At 46.4% G+C, this 14619-nt stretch overlaps 1 protein-coding gene across 1 annotated transcript in view; it reads left to right on the top strand.

Annotated features, from left to right (window-relative positions):
* Positions 1-14300, top strand: part of LAMP2 (lysosomal associated membrane protein 2) — a 31680-nt gene extending 17380 nt beyond the window's left edge. The window contains exons 5-10 of the mRNA XM_056858990.1: positions 7674-7835; positions 8279-8823; positions 9265-9387; positions 10229-10295; positions 12263-12430; positions 14138-14300. Of these exons, the coding sequence (XP_056714968.1) occupies positions 7674-7835; positions 8279-8823; positions 9265-9387; positions 10229-10295; positions 12263-12430; positions 14138-14277 (1205 nt within the window). The 3' untranslated portion in view covers positions 14278-14300. The remainder of the gene's footprint in view (positions 1-7673; positions 7836-8278; positions 8824-9264; positions 9388-10228; positions 10296-12262; positions 12431-14137) is intronic.
* Positions 14301-14619: the final 319 nt, after the last annotated feature.

The following is a 14619-nucleotide window of genomic DNA, read 5'->3' on the forward strand; positions in this document are numbered from 1 at the left end:
AGCCAGCTGTTTTTTGGACATAGACCTGAGATAATGAGTTCCAGGCTGCTTTCGCTTTCAAAGCTCCCGTCACATGGACAAGCTGGTCGTCAGCCACGCTCAGCACTATGCTTGCCAGTGCCTTTTCATCTTTCACCACGTCCTGCGGCGTCTCAGGATCCGGTGGGTTGGAGACATAAATCCACAGTGCCTCTCTTTTAAGGTAGTGTTGCATTCGTAACGCCCACACATTGTAGTTGGTAGAAGTGAGCTTCTCCACAAGCAAGGACATTGCAGCTTGAGCCATAATTTCTCCCGCTCCCTGCTGCTCCTGCTCCGTGTCGCTCTCCTCCTCCGCCTCAGACGCACTGCTGCTGACAGACCTGCTGGGCACCTCCTCTGCTCCGTCTGACTCAACCTCAGACATCCACTCGCCTTCTGCTCACTACAGCCCTTGTTCCACAGATAGTACCTCTGCTCAGAACCTCCAGGATGTAGCGCAGTTGAGCTGAACTGGGCCCATAACCCTTTTGGCGTGTGTTAGAAAGCGTTGCAGCTCTACAGGCGAGTAAGCACAGAAGACTCAGCACGTAGTACAAAAGTGCTCTTTTATTCACAGTGACAGAATGCTCCGCTTGGTCATCAACTCTCCACAACCCACAACCCAATACATATATAACACACCTATATACATATCTGGCATAGTCTCTCAGCCAATCACCTGTTGGCTGCCTTGTCTCCAGGACTATCTAGCTCAGTCCAGTACAAGCCAGTTTTTCTGCTCAGTCATTGAGCTGTCATGTGACACCACCAATCACCTGGCTGTCACATAGATCTTTTACATCTGCTTGCCATCTGCTTGCCATGTGCAGTCTCAAATTCCAACAACTTTACCCTACTAATTTCACTACTCCTTACTCTACTCCTTTCTAATTTCTCTGCTGATCCTTTTCGTTAGGATAGGGACTCTTGCTTTCCCGCCAAATCAAAATGGCGGACAAGGAGCCCGATTCCTTTATCGCCCCGGGGGATCTAGACCCGGATCTACTCGAGCCTTCACAGGCAACGCAGGAGCAACCATCCTGCAGCTACACCTCTGAGGGTCAAGGGTAAGAAAAAAGGGGGCCCCGGATCGGGAAAGAGAAAGAGGACCGGCACCTCTAAAGCCAGCAGCGCTAAACGCCTGCTTTCAGCCGCCCGCATCTCCCTTTCCTCTACCGCGCCTAGAAGCGGCAACAAAGGGAAAGCCGTGGCGACACCCGCCCCTCAGGCCGCCTCTAAAATCCGCGCCAGTAAGGCTGGTGGAGGCGAAACAGCGGCATGTGCGCTTCGGAAAATACAGCGCACGCAGCCGAAATTCAAATCGCAGCTAGCGATTGCGGCACCGGGCTTTCAGCGGCTACCGCCCCTTCTCTCGCCCTGAATTGCGCTGGGGAGATCAGAGCAGCGTCTGCCGCTCCTCCCTCATTTAGCGCACGGGGGACTACTCAGGCGGCTGGCGTCTCCACAGTCCCTTCCACCGCCATGTTTCCAGGCGTCTCGCCCATGCTTAACCCCGGCGCGCACATGGGCGTCTCGCCCCCCCTCCTCCCAGGCGTCTCGCCCCCCCTCCTCCCAGGCGTCTCGCCCCCCCTCCTCCCAGGCGTCTCGCCTCAACTTGTACCTGGCGCCTCGCCTCAACTTGTCCCCGGCAATGTTATGCCAACGCCCCCTGCCTTTCTTCCCCCTCATTCGATACTAGCGGCCTCTCATTCTTAAAGGTAGAGCTCTCCTTAATTAAGGATGCCTTCACTGAAGGTTTAAGAGCAGCCCAGCCAGTCTCCCCCTCACCATCCATCATAGCAGGGCACACTACAGCCAGACTAGAGGGAAGTTCCAGAGCTAAAGTGATGGATCCCTCTACCAATCAGTTGCAAGGGGGGGACATAGGAGCAGTGTAGACCCTCATAGCAACCTGTTGCAGCAGACCACCTCCCTTTTTCTTCCGCAGACGAAGGGAGTGATGAGGAGGGCGAATTCTCTTCAGATGGAGAAGAGATGATTGAGCAACCAAAACAAAATAGAATCTTTAACTCTGAGGAATTTCCTCTATTACTAACTAAGACACTTGCAGCCTTGGAGCTCTCTGAAGAATCAGATAAACAATCAGAACAGAAAAAGAGAGGTACCAAAGAATTCTTTCACATGCATGAAGTCCCAGAGAGGCGGGCCCTGTCCCAGATTATTTCCTTACCTTACTAAAGGCGGAGTGGGATAAACCAATGGCAACCAAACAGGTCCACTTAGCCACTAGAAAGTTATACACCATAGCCAACAACACGGCTGAGCTGCTGAAGGGTCCCTTAGTGGAGTCACCAGTTACAGCTCTACACTCCTCAGATCTGGTCTCCGAGGAGGGCTTAGTGATGATTAGAGACCCAGCTGACAGAAAGACGGAACTGGCATGTAAAAAGTCTCATGAGGCTTCCGCCTTGGCCATAAGCTCCTCCATAACATCTGCCTTAGTTTCCAGAGCGGCCATTATATGGGCTCGCAAACTAGCTCAGCTCATTCCTGCAGAGGACAAAAATGCCCTTGAGGGCGTGTCAAGAATTCTGAGGGCTGTATCCTTTCTAGCAGATTCTACATTAGATACCGTGACCTTTGCTGCTAGAGCCATGGCTACTGCCTCATCCGCTAGAAGGGCTCTCTGACTCCGACCATGGCAGACTGAACACCGATCAAAATCGGTTCTAATGGGCTATCCCTACCAGGGAAAGAGACTTTTCGGGGACAAACTTGATTCCATCCTGGTGGAAACCAGGGATAAAAAGAAGATGCTCCCCAAGAGTTTACGCAAGGACTCAAAAGGATTCTCATCCAATGCGTCCTTTCGTTCTTACCATACCCTCCATTTCAGACCAGAACAGAAAAGAGGTCACTGGAACTCCAACCGTGGTTACTTTCAAAGATGAGGTCGATTCTCGAGATCTACTAGATTCTCCAACTTTCAAGGAGAAAAAGGCGATAAGACTACACGCCAAACCAAACAATGACGCCAATCCACTTCCGGTGGGGGGCAAACTCTCACTGTTCTACCCTCAGTGGGAAACCTCCCAACCAGACGTTTGGGTGCTTCAATTGATCCGCCAAGGCTATCAAATCGAATTCTTCAGGCCTCCGTCAGATCGGATGAGAGTCTCCCTGACTTCCAAGAACAGGGACAAACAACAGAGGACCTCCCAGGCCACCCTACACCTCCAAGACATCAAGGCCATCGAACCAGTCCCACCATCGGAACGCTCCTTGGGAATCTACTCAATTTTCTTTACCGTGCCCAAGAGAGACGGTGGATGGCGAGCCATACTAGACCTCAAACACCTAAACAGGCATGTTCTCAAGAAGCGTTTCAGGATGGAAACCCTGAAATCCATCACGGAGGCCCTAAGACCGGGAGACTATCTCACTTCCATAGATCTGACAGAAGCCTATCTTCACATCTTGATTCATCCTCATCACAGACGATTTCTGCGGTTCCTGTATCAAGGTCATCATTACCAGTTCCGGGCCTACCCTTCGGTCTGTCCTCAGCTCCACACGTCTTCTCCAAGGTGTTGGTGACAGTGATGGCACTGCTACGCAAGGAAGGAATACGTTTACATCCCTATTTGGATGACGTCCTCGTATGCGCCTCATCCACCACTCAAAGCACCCTACATACAAAAAAAGGTACTGGAAACCCTAGAAGTTCATGGGTTCCTGGTAAACTTCAAAAAGAGATCTAGATCCCACTCAAAGACTTCGTCACCTAGGGGTCTACATAGACACAATAGTCAACACACTCATTTTACCAGAGGACAAGATTCTCAGGATACACTCCATGGCCAAATCCACCCTGAAATCTCGAGCGGTCAGTCTCATGGCCTTGGCAAAATTACAAGGTCACATGATCTCTTGTATACCAGCTGTGCAATGGGCTCACCTCAGAGCAAGACCACTCCAGTGGTTCCTCAGAGACCATCAGAAGCACATCGTTCAGAAAAGGGACAGATACCTAATCCTCTCCAAGGCGGCCAGGTCCAGTCTTCTCTGGTGGATGCAACCGAAGAACCTTTCCAAGGGCCTTCAATACTTCAGGCCCACTCTGTTACAAATGTTCACAGACGCCTCCCTCTCGGGATGGGGTGCAACTCTACTTGGACAACCAGCGCAGGGATCTTGGAATCCCACCGAACAGAAATTACATATCAACATCCTGGAGACCAGAGCCATCTTCAGAGCCTTGCAGCACTTCCAAAAACAACTAGTTGGCAAGGATCTGATGATCAGAACCGACAATGTGAGTGCAAAAGCTTACTTGAACAAGCAGGGAGGCTCCAGGTCATCAGCTCTTCACCGAGAAACCACGTGTTATATTGGGTGGACACTCATCTTTCCTCCCTTTGTGCAGAACACATCAGGGGAGCCACGAACATACAGGCGGACTGGCTCAGCAGGCAGCACCTAGACGAAGCCGAGTGGTCCCTCCACCCAGAAGTCTTTCGCCTCATCGTTCGTCACTTCAGCACTCCCCTAGTAGACCTATTTGCCTCCAAGACCAATCACCAGATTCCGAGATACTTCTCCAGGTACCAACAGCCGGGGGCGGAACAAATCGACGCCCTCCTCTCACCTTGGCCACAGGGTCTTCTTTATGCCTTTCCCCCCTCCCTCTCATTCCAAGAGTCATAAGGAGAGTTCGTCTTCTCAGGGCGTCGGTCATCATAGTGGCCCCTCATTGGCCCCGCCGCCCATGGTTTCCATCTCTGATAGAACTATCCAAACACAACCACTGGAGGCTTCCGGACAGACCAGACCTTCTTGTACAGGGCCCAATATGCCACCCGGACCCAAGCTGGTTCCAAATGATCGTATGGCTATTGAACGGAGTAGACTGTTAGATAAGGGTTACAATTCCGAGATTGTATCCACCATCCTTGTGGCCAGACGTCCATCTACCCAGCGGATTTATAATACCACCTGGAAAGCCTTTGCTCGCTGGTGTAGACGGAAACACCGGAACCCTCTGAAACCATGATTGGTTGGTATTCTAGCCTTTCTCCAGGCTGGTCGCGCTCAGGGTCTGGCACCTTCCACTCTCCGTAGACAATTAGCAGCCATCGCCACTATAGTACCAAGAGTATCCGGATATTCTCTAAACAAACATCCTCATATTAAGTCCTTTCTCCGAGGGGTCAGCTTAGTATCACCTCATAGATTCCCCTCATGGAGTCTTCATACCGTCCTGACGGCCCTCACAAAACCACCATTCGAACCACTCAGTCAGATAGGTCTAAAGTGGCTACGCATGAAAACCCTATTTCTAACAGCTGTCACCTCGGCCCGTCGAGTTTCAGAGTTGGGGGCTCTCTCAGTTAGACCAAACCTTTGCATTTTTCACAAGGACAAAGTAGTCCTCAGACCGGACCCGTCCTTTATCCCAAAATGCAACAATCAGTTTCACAGGGAACAAGAGCTAGTCTTGCCTTCCTTCTGTCCCAAGCCTAAGACCATGAAGGAAAAGGCTTGGCATTCCCTAGACCTTAGAAGGGCTCTCTATATATACATAGAACGCACAAAAATAATCAAACTCCGACTCCCTATTCATTAATCTGTCAGCTCCTAATAAGGGCAAACATATGTCTAGGGCATCCATCAGCCGAGCTATCATCCGTTGCATTTCACAGGCCTACAGAGAAAGCAACCTACCCATTCCTTCAGGGGTCACAGCCCACTCAGTTAGAAGCGCAGCCACCTCTACCGCTTTTGATCGAGGGGCCCCACTGGAGGAAATATGCAAGGCCGCTACCTGGTCTTCTATTTCCACCTTTGTACGCCACTATAAATTAAATCTGTATGCTTCTGCAGATGCCGCCTTTGGCAGGCGCGTCTTACAGAGAGTACTCCAGGACGTCTGAACCCTACCCCGGCCAGGACAGCTCTTGTATGTCCCATTCTGAAGATGTCCTTCGTCCCTCTGAGCAAGAACGAGCCTTGGCTACTCACCGTGAAGGCTTCTTCTGCTCAGAGGGACGAAGGACATCTTACCCGCCCAGACGTCTTCTCAATTCAATTAGTAGTTCACAGGTAGTTTTTTACTCTTTTAGGATACAGGATCACTTCCTAAACACTTAGTTTCATATCCCTCCTGTTCAGGTACTGCTTCTATGATAGTTGCATGTTCTTCACCTTTACTGTTGGTCATTCTTGTTACTGTTCACCTTTAATATTTTTTACCTGTCCAATTTTGAAATGTATTTACTCAAAAAGTCTTTAAACTGAAAGGGAAGGAGGGGCGTTTCCCTTAAGTGACAGGAAATTAAGTTTTGAGTCCTGCCTTCCGGAGCACGAGGAACGGAAAACACCCATTCTGAAGATGTCCTTCGTCCCTCTGAGCAGAAGAAGCCTTCACGGTGAGTAGCCAAGGCTCGTTCTATGTCTAGCAGTGGGATAATCATGATGAGCTACTAAGCTATCTTCTGTTGAGACAGTTGAGAATGTAATGCACTGTACAGCTTTTTTTCTTTTGGCTATATCTTCACCCTGCTGATGTGAAATTCCTAGGCTTCTTAGGGCCCAAACAAATGCTGCAGAATCAGGATCAGATGTCCCAGTTTAGCTGCAAAGCAGTTGTGTAGGACTGCTTAAATAGATCGAGAAAGCAGAGCTGGGGTATATGTATTATAACTTCCGCTTTCAGCCCATGTCACTTCCCTGAACTAGATAATCTTCCAAAGTTGTTAGCCCCACTGTTAGAAATGTAGGATAGTGGCTTCAGAGGCTGATCTAGTTCAAAAGAATGGAGGAAGCACATGACAAGCGGTTCAACGCACGCTCTGCCTAATCAAATCAGCAGCCTAATCAAATCAGCAGTGCTATGCAGCAGCTTGAAATAAGCATATTGGGAAAGCTGGTCACAGATCTCTATCATCTTGTCTGATAGGGCCTTAAGGTTCTGCAGCAGCTTGATTGTCTATCTGCAGCGCAAATGGGGTGTCCTGCCTGGACCTTGGCATAACGTGCGGATAACTCTTCCCCTCTAGCTTAATGGAGGGTGAAGGACCATGGTTTAGTGGTAAAGCATCTGATTTGCAAACAGGGAATCCTCAGGTTCAGTCTGTGGCCTCTCCAGTTAATAGGTAGTAAGGTAAAGGTCCCCTGTGCAAGCACCAGGTCATTCCTGACCCATGGGGTGATGTCACATCCCGACGTTTACTAGGCAGACTTTGTTTACGGTGTGGTTTGCCAGTGCCTTCCCCAGTCATCTTCCCTTTACCCCCAGCAAGCTGGGTCCTCATTTTACCAACCTCGCAAGGATGGAATGTTGAGTCAATCTTGTTCTGGCTACCTGAAACCAACTTCTGTCGGGATCAAACTCAGGTCGTGAGCAGAGCTTGGACTGCAGTACTGCAGCTTACCACGGGGCTCTTAATAGGTAGTAGGTGAAATGAAAACCCCTGGAGAGCTGCTGCCAGTCAGAAGGGACCATACTGGCCTTTATAGTCCAATGGTCTGACTTGGTATAAGTCAGCTTCATTTGTCACTACCAAATTGAGAGCTACAAAAAGAAGTCCCCCCCTCTGTCAATGTGCTGTGTAAGAATAGAGCATACGGTGCTTTGCTTTGTACCCAAGAATGCATAAGTGACTCCTCCTTGCATGGTTCTTCTGCTACAGGACCAATCGTTACCTCTGCAAACTATCCTGTTCATCCAGTTCAGTTACATACAGTATTCACCTGTCATCACGTGGATTCTGTTAAAGCTGGCAATGTCACAAATGACTTCTGGAACATCAGTCTGCAGGCTTTCCTTCAGAATGGCTCCATAAGTACAAAATGTGAGTAGTCAACTGTGTGCAAGTATTTCCTTTAGCCCCATAGAGAGCAGTGAATGACAGCTGCTACCTAAGTCAGTCTCTGAGCATTTAATAACTTGACCTACCCTGTTTGAGTCCAGAGATACATCTTAAAACTGCTTCTGTCCAATAAAGGTTTGGTAGCAAGCATCTTAATTCCAAGGTGACTTCAGGTCTTAACCCCTGGACCCTTTGTACCACTGCTTCTACCACTTCACCTGGTTAAAATTGCTGGTTGACCTTTGCCAGTTTTCGTGGACAGAACCAAAGCCTTTGGCTATTGCATATTTTGAAATCGATTACCCACTGGGTATAGCTTTTAATGAACGGCAGCATCTTACAGAATCATGTTTGCCTTAATTTGATTATTTTTCATGTCGAAGATGTGTTGCTACTACTGGTGTGTACTTATCTCTCCTTTTTAGATACTCATTGTGATAAAGATGTTACAGCTTCTCTTAAACATGATGCGACTGTTCCTACTACAACCACTACTGTATTTACTACAACGGTCTCTACCACCACCACCACCACCACTGTGCCTACAACAACGGCCTCTACTACTACCACTACTGTACCTACAACGGCCTCTACTACTACCACTACTGTACCTACAACGGCCTCTACTACTACCACTACTGTACCTACAACGGCCTCTACTACTACCACTACTGTACCTACAACGGCCTCTACTACTACCACTACTGTACCTACAACAACAGCCTCTACCACCACCACTACTGTACCTACTACAACGACCTCTACCACCACCACTACTGTACCTCCTACAACGACCTCTACCACCACCACTACAACTGCTACTGTTAAAACAACAATTTTGTCATCTGCTCATCTACTCCTTGTCAAAGCAAGGGAGAAGCCTATCACAGGAAACTACTCGGTCAATGTTGGTACCAAAATCTGTCTCCTGGCAAGCATGGGCCTGCAGCTGAACGTCTCTAAAGAACAGGTTTTATATTGTCCGTACCTTCTAGCTACATAGGTTTCTGGATGACTTGAATGTTGTGTGCTTGCTACTCAAAATATGCTTCACACAAGGAGTAGAGCAGAGTGTGTGGGCTTAACCCTTCTCGGGGAGATTGGTGTGTGGGGGGAGTAAATCATCCGGCTATGTTCTGTTATTCCTCTGTGGTTTGGCTGCTGAAGCACAGTTCTCCTGTAGAGGGAGCCCACGCTTCTGAGATACAAGGAGGCTCTCCCACAATGTGACCAGTTGCATTCCATGAAACTGGAAAAGGTGGTAGAAATAGCCATCCCATTTTGGAAAATAAATAAATAATGTTTACGTGCTGCAGTTGGAGTTCCACAGCTGTCTGCAAGGGTTGTTTGGCAGCCTAAACTTGTGAGAATGGCTATTAAAACTCTGTGTTTTGTTTTTTAAATTTTTTAGGAGTATTGGTTTATTGACATTGAGCCAAAGACTACTGTAGCTACTGGTAGCTGCGGTGAAAGATTTGCAGACCTCAGGCTGAATGATAACAACACCACAATTATTGATTTCTTCTTTGCAGTTGTAAGTAAACTTGTGTCCATATGAGATGCCTTCAGTTTTGGGGCATTGAATTACCTTCTCCTTTGGCCCCTTTAATGCTAAGATAGGATTTCTGGGAAGGAACCAGAGCTCAGTGGTACAGTGCATGCTTGACATGTTGCAGTTCCCAGGTTCAATTCCTCTATGTAAAAGAATTGAGTGGCAGATGATTGGTGGGGGGGAAACCATCTATCCAAGGTCATGGAGAGCCACTGCCAGAATAAAATAAACATTATTGGGCTAAATATACAAATAATCTGCTCTGGTAGAAGGCAGCTTTTGTCTGTAGTTATTCCTGAAATACCTGTTTGACCACCTTATTACTGGGTTTAAAGGGAGGGGTGAACCTGTTGGCAGCTCAAAAGTGTGGGGAACACAGATACTTTAAAAAAAATGGCCCTGCCTCTCCATGTGCTTGAAGCAATTGGAAGTGACTTAGAAATGGACTGGCAGTGCCGGTAGGGAAACTCTTCTGCCTTCCGTTCAAGCTTCTTACATAAATACTTCCTCGTACTTCCAGCTCTTGCTAAACTTGTCTGAGCTTAGTTAACAGGCCAGCGAGCCCTAGACTTGAAGGTGGAGGGAAATACCATGCACTGATAAAGAGCAAAGTGCTCAAGCCATGTGTAGGAACAATACTTGTGGCATTAACTGGCAATTCTACATTAATAATTGTGTTAATTAGAAATTCTTCATTCAAATGGTAGGGTTTTTTTTGTGGGTGTTGCTTCTGAAGCTTTAGCTTTAAGACTATTACTTTCCAGTTTTACTATTTGTCTCCACTGTCTGTAACTCAAACTTGGTGGATCTGTCTTTTAAACAGAAAAACTCAAGCTCGGAAAGGTTCTTCCTGAAAGGGGTGAACATCACCATATTTCGTCCTGGCAATGGTAAGATGCTAGCTGGTTTGTAAGTATGACTTAGCAAATAACTCCTCCACATGAAGCCAGCTGGATGACCTTGGGCTAGTCACACTCTCTCAGCCCCACCTACCTCACAGAGTGTCTGTTGTGGGGAAGGGAAGGGAAAGATGATTGTAAGCTGGTTTGATTCTTCCTTAAGTGGTAGAGAAATTCGGCATATAAAAACCAACACTTCTTTTTGTCTGACTTTGTGAGCTCATCTTGAGTTGGGTTTACCTGACCGTCTAGAAATTCGGCTTGGAATATTAGATTCAGACACCTTTATTGGCATAGTAAAATAGCAACGAGGGAGCATAAATACACATACCCACAAGGATTCACATACAACTGACCAAAACTCAGCCATCAAGTTAAAACACTTCAATCTAAATACCTTAACAATACATTCATCCAGCCAGTGAATAAGAACTGCAGCGAACACCGGCATCCTTCCAGTTGATGTTGCCCAGTGCCTACAAATTGCCTCAGTTGGTTTTATACTGTTTATTTATTCTTTCCCTTTTTATTTTTGATGACAATCTTCAGAAACTCTGCCACATGTTCGGTGACAGCAGGTGTCTTGTCCGCTAATAAAAATTTGATGCCATCATATGCTATATTTTTTTAAGGGCGTAATGTGAGGATTGATTAATTTTAGACGTTGTTTATGATACAGGGGATAGTACAAAAGGATATGCTCAACTGATTCTGGTTCGATCAACTGACAGCTGCAAATTCTTTTGTTCCGGGTGAAACCCCTGTATCTGCCAGAAACTATAGCTGATGGGAATGTGTTTAATCTGGCTAACATAAAGGCTCTGCGCTGGGAGGGGTGGGTTAAGTTGAAAAGGTAATCAGCCATTGATCTTTTTTAAAAAGAAAGGCCAAAAGATGTAGTGAGCAGATCTTGTTTACTCCAGCATTTATTTTCTGCCATTCCATATCCCAAATTCTCCCTGTGATCGTCCAAAGAATATAAGCATCCCCGGAGTTTGCCAACCCCTCTATATCAATACCAATAGAATTGATTTTCCTTTGTGTGAATTGGGGCCATTTAAATACATAAGGGTCGGCAACCAGACTGGCTATGAGGCTATTTGAGGGAGCACGAAAGTGTAAGCGCAGCCAGAACTTAATAGTAGAGATCCAGGCTTTATTTTCAATAAGATGAAGGCCTAACTCGGCGCAAAATGTATGGTAACCAACTGAGTTGGGTATATCAAGTATGCGCCGCAAGAAAGGCATATTTATCCATTCCACCCCCTGGTTAAAAGCCTGGATCCACACCGGGACGCCATACAATAAATGCGGAATTATTGTGGCCTGAAAGATTCTTATAGCCGCAGGAACAAATTGGTTTCCTTTTTGGTAGAAAAATCGGGTAATAGCTGATAGCTTACTCTTAGCTGAGACAAGGGCTCACTCCCTATGTATAGACCAGTTCAATTTGTGGGGGGAAAGCAACCCCAAATATCTAAATGTTTTAACTTATTCAATTTCCCTATCCCCAATTCTCCAGATCTCCCGTTTCCATGATCTGGAGAAAACTAAAATTTTAGTTTTGTATAATTAATGTTTAAAAAATTTTTATCGCAGTTAGAAGCAAAAGCTAACAGAGATCGTTTCATGCCTACTCTAGTATAAGAAAACACCACTGCATCATCTGCATACAAGAAAATGGGAACATGAGAAGAGTTCAATTTTGGGGGATGGTTTCCCTGTCTAAACATATGAGAGGGGAGGTCTGAGAGAAATAAATTGAACAGGGCAGGGGCTAAAATGCAGCCTTGCTTCACTCCTTTGGTTACTGGGATGGCTTGGAATATCATGTTGTGCAGTTCTCCAAGCAGTTAACTGAAGATACTTTGCTAGCTGCAGAACGCTTAAAATCATAATCGGGTTTTAGAATCCCACATCTGTTGCTGGTAAGAGTATGTGAAATTGTTCTTCTTCAGGTTCTCTTTATGCTGCAAACAACAATCTCAGTTACTGGGATGCCTCCGTGGGCAGTTCATACATGTGCAGGAAAGAAGAGACTGTTGTCGTGACTGAGGGATATCGAATAAGGACCTTTGATCTAAGAGTTCAGCCATTCAGTGTCAAAGAAAACAAATTCTCTACAGGTAAGAATAAATCTCCAATCAGGCAGGCTTGGGGATGGGGGGGTCACTATGAATCTTCACGCTCTCGGGTAGGAACAAAGGCTAATAAAGAACCCCATTGGTCTCCTCAACCAGAAGTTAACTTCTGAGCCTTATGTGTGTGTAGGTAATATTTGGAAAAGACAATCCTGCTAGGAAAAGTTGAAGGCATCAGGAAAAGAGGAAGACCCAACAAGAGATGGGTGGACTCTATAAAGGAAGTCACAGCCCTCAGTTTGCAAAATCTGAGCAAAGCTGTTAAGGATAGGATGTTTTGGAGGACATTGATCCATGAGTCAGAGGCGACTTGATGGCGTTTAGCGCACACACGAAATATTTGGATTCCAAGTGGAATCCAAATTGTGATTAAACTAGAGCTGCAGGTACTACCGAGAGTGCCAGTTACGATTTTAATGAGCCATCTATGCCATTGGATCTCAACAGAAGAGATCCAGAAGAGCGAGCCCACACTATCTAGTACACCAGCCCTTCAAAAGGCACCTGCCCCATACGCGGTCTTTTTTAAAAGAACTTTCCCCAAGCACCTTAGGCTAATTTTTTGTGCTTGTTTTGTATACTGAAATGTGCTGGGGTCTGTTGTGTCCTTTGAAAGAATCCTTAGTCTCCTTGTCAGGTTTTGTTATACACTAGGTGCAGGTTTTACTGCAAACATGGCAGATTTCTGACTTTGGGGGATTCATTACGGGAAGTAATACCAGTGTATGAATACAACTAGTCACATCATAACTTAGCATGCTCAGGAAACACTTTCATTCAGATGGAATTATCTGCTTCTTCAGTACATAACGTTGGACTGTCTGAGCTTTGCGACGATGCCAGGAAAACATTAAACTAGCCTCCTCCTGAACCGAGCTTTTCTACTTTCCACAATCCTTGCCACAGCCAGGAATTTAATTTATAGTCATCTAGCACTGAGAGGCTGTCTGAACCTGTGCTTCATGTGGAGTTTGACATTGATCCAGTTAATTGACATGCCAAGATGATAGATCAAACATTTCAGTTATTTCCCAAGTAATCTTGCAAGGTTTTCCAGGGGATATAAAGCCTTAATCATTTGGTTGCCTAGAAGACGTTTGGTTATTTGAATTCTAGTCCATGGCGGGGTGTGGTAATAGACTATGTTCTAGAACAGTGGTTCCCAAAGTGGGCAATACCACCCCCTGGGGGGCGGTGGGATTACCTGGGGGGGCACTAAGAGGCAAGAGGGCAGCAGGGGGTGCTAGAGGTGGGCCCCTTCAACTGCGTTGTTCACTAATTTACAATAGATCAAGCTATGGCACCATGCTGGCAAATTTGGTGGAAACTATCAGAAATTTCCCCCAGACTTTGAAGAACTGTTACCACTGGATCAGGTTCATCAGTTTTGTTGAATAAATGTCAACTAAAAAGTTTTAATTTGATTTTGAATAAATGTGCAATTTTGTTACTGTTTTGAAATTTTATTATTATCTTCTTAGTGAGTCATGCAAACCCCTATTTTGAATAATGCTTTTTATAGGGTAGGGGGTGCTGGGGTTGAGTTTGTGGAACCAAGGGAGCGGTGGCCCAAAACGTTTGGGAACCACTGTCTAGGATTTAGGCTTATCATTGCTAACCACTTTCAGTCTTTTTCAAACTGCCCTCGGCAAAACATCTTTTTCCCTTTTGTCGCCACCTTCTCGCCTACAGCGCAGGAGTGTTCGCTGGATGACGACACCATTTTAATCCCGATTGCAGTTGGCACTGCTCTTGTAATCTTGATTGTTGTTATAGTGTTTGCTTACGTAATTGGCAGAAGAAAAGGCTATGCTGGATATCAGACATTGTAAATCGTGTGACTTCTCTCTCTTGGTTGTGACCTCAAGCAAGGGCCAAATGGAAGCCCAGCTACCCAAATTCACAGTTCTCCTTAGAAGCATAAAGAAGCGGGCGCGCACCACCACCACCCCCATCACAGTCCAGAATACGTCTTCTGAACCTCTTAAGATTTCATAAGATGTATGAGACTGGATAGTGGGCAGGGTGAAATTTAGGCGACAAGTTTAAACCTGCAGGCCTTTTTAATGTTAAATGTCACGTACGAAACACACCAGTTAAGCAGGCAGCAGTCTCAAAAGGGAACTTACCCTAAGTGAATCAGACTATTGGAGCAACCCGTGGAGAACTGGAAT

Source organism: Euleptes europaea, chromosome 13, assembly GCF_029931775.1.
Source record: "Euleptes europaea isolate rEulEur1 chromosome 13, rEulEur1.hap1, whole genome shotgun sequence".
Taxonomy (NCBI): domain Eukaryota; kingdom Metazoa; phylum Chordata; class Lepidosauria; order Squamata; family Sphaerodactylidae; genus Euleptes; species Euleptes europaea.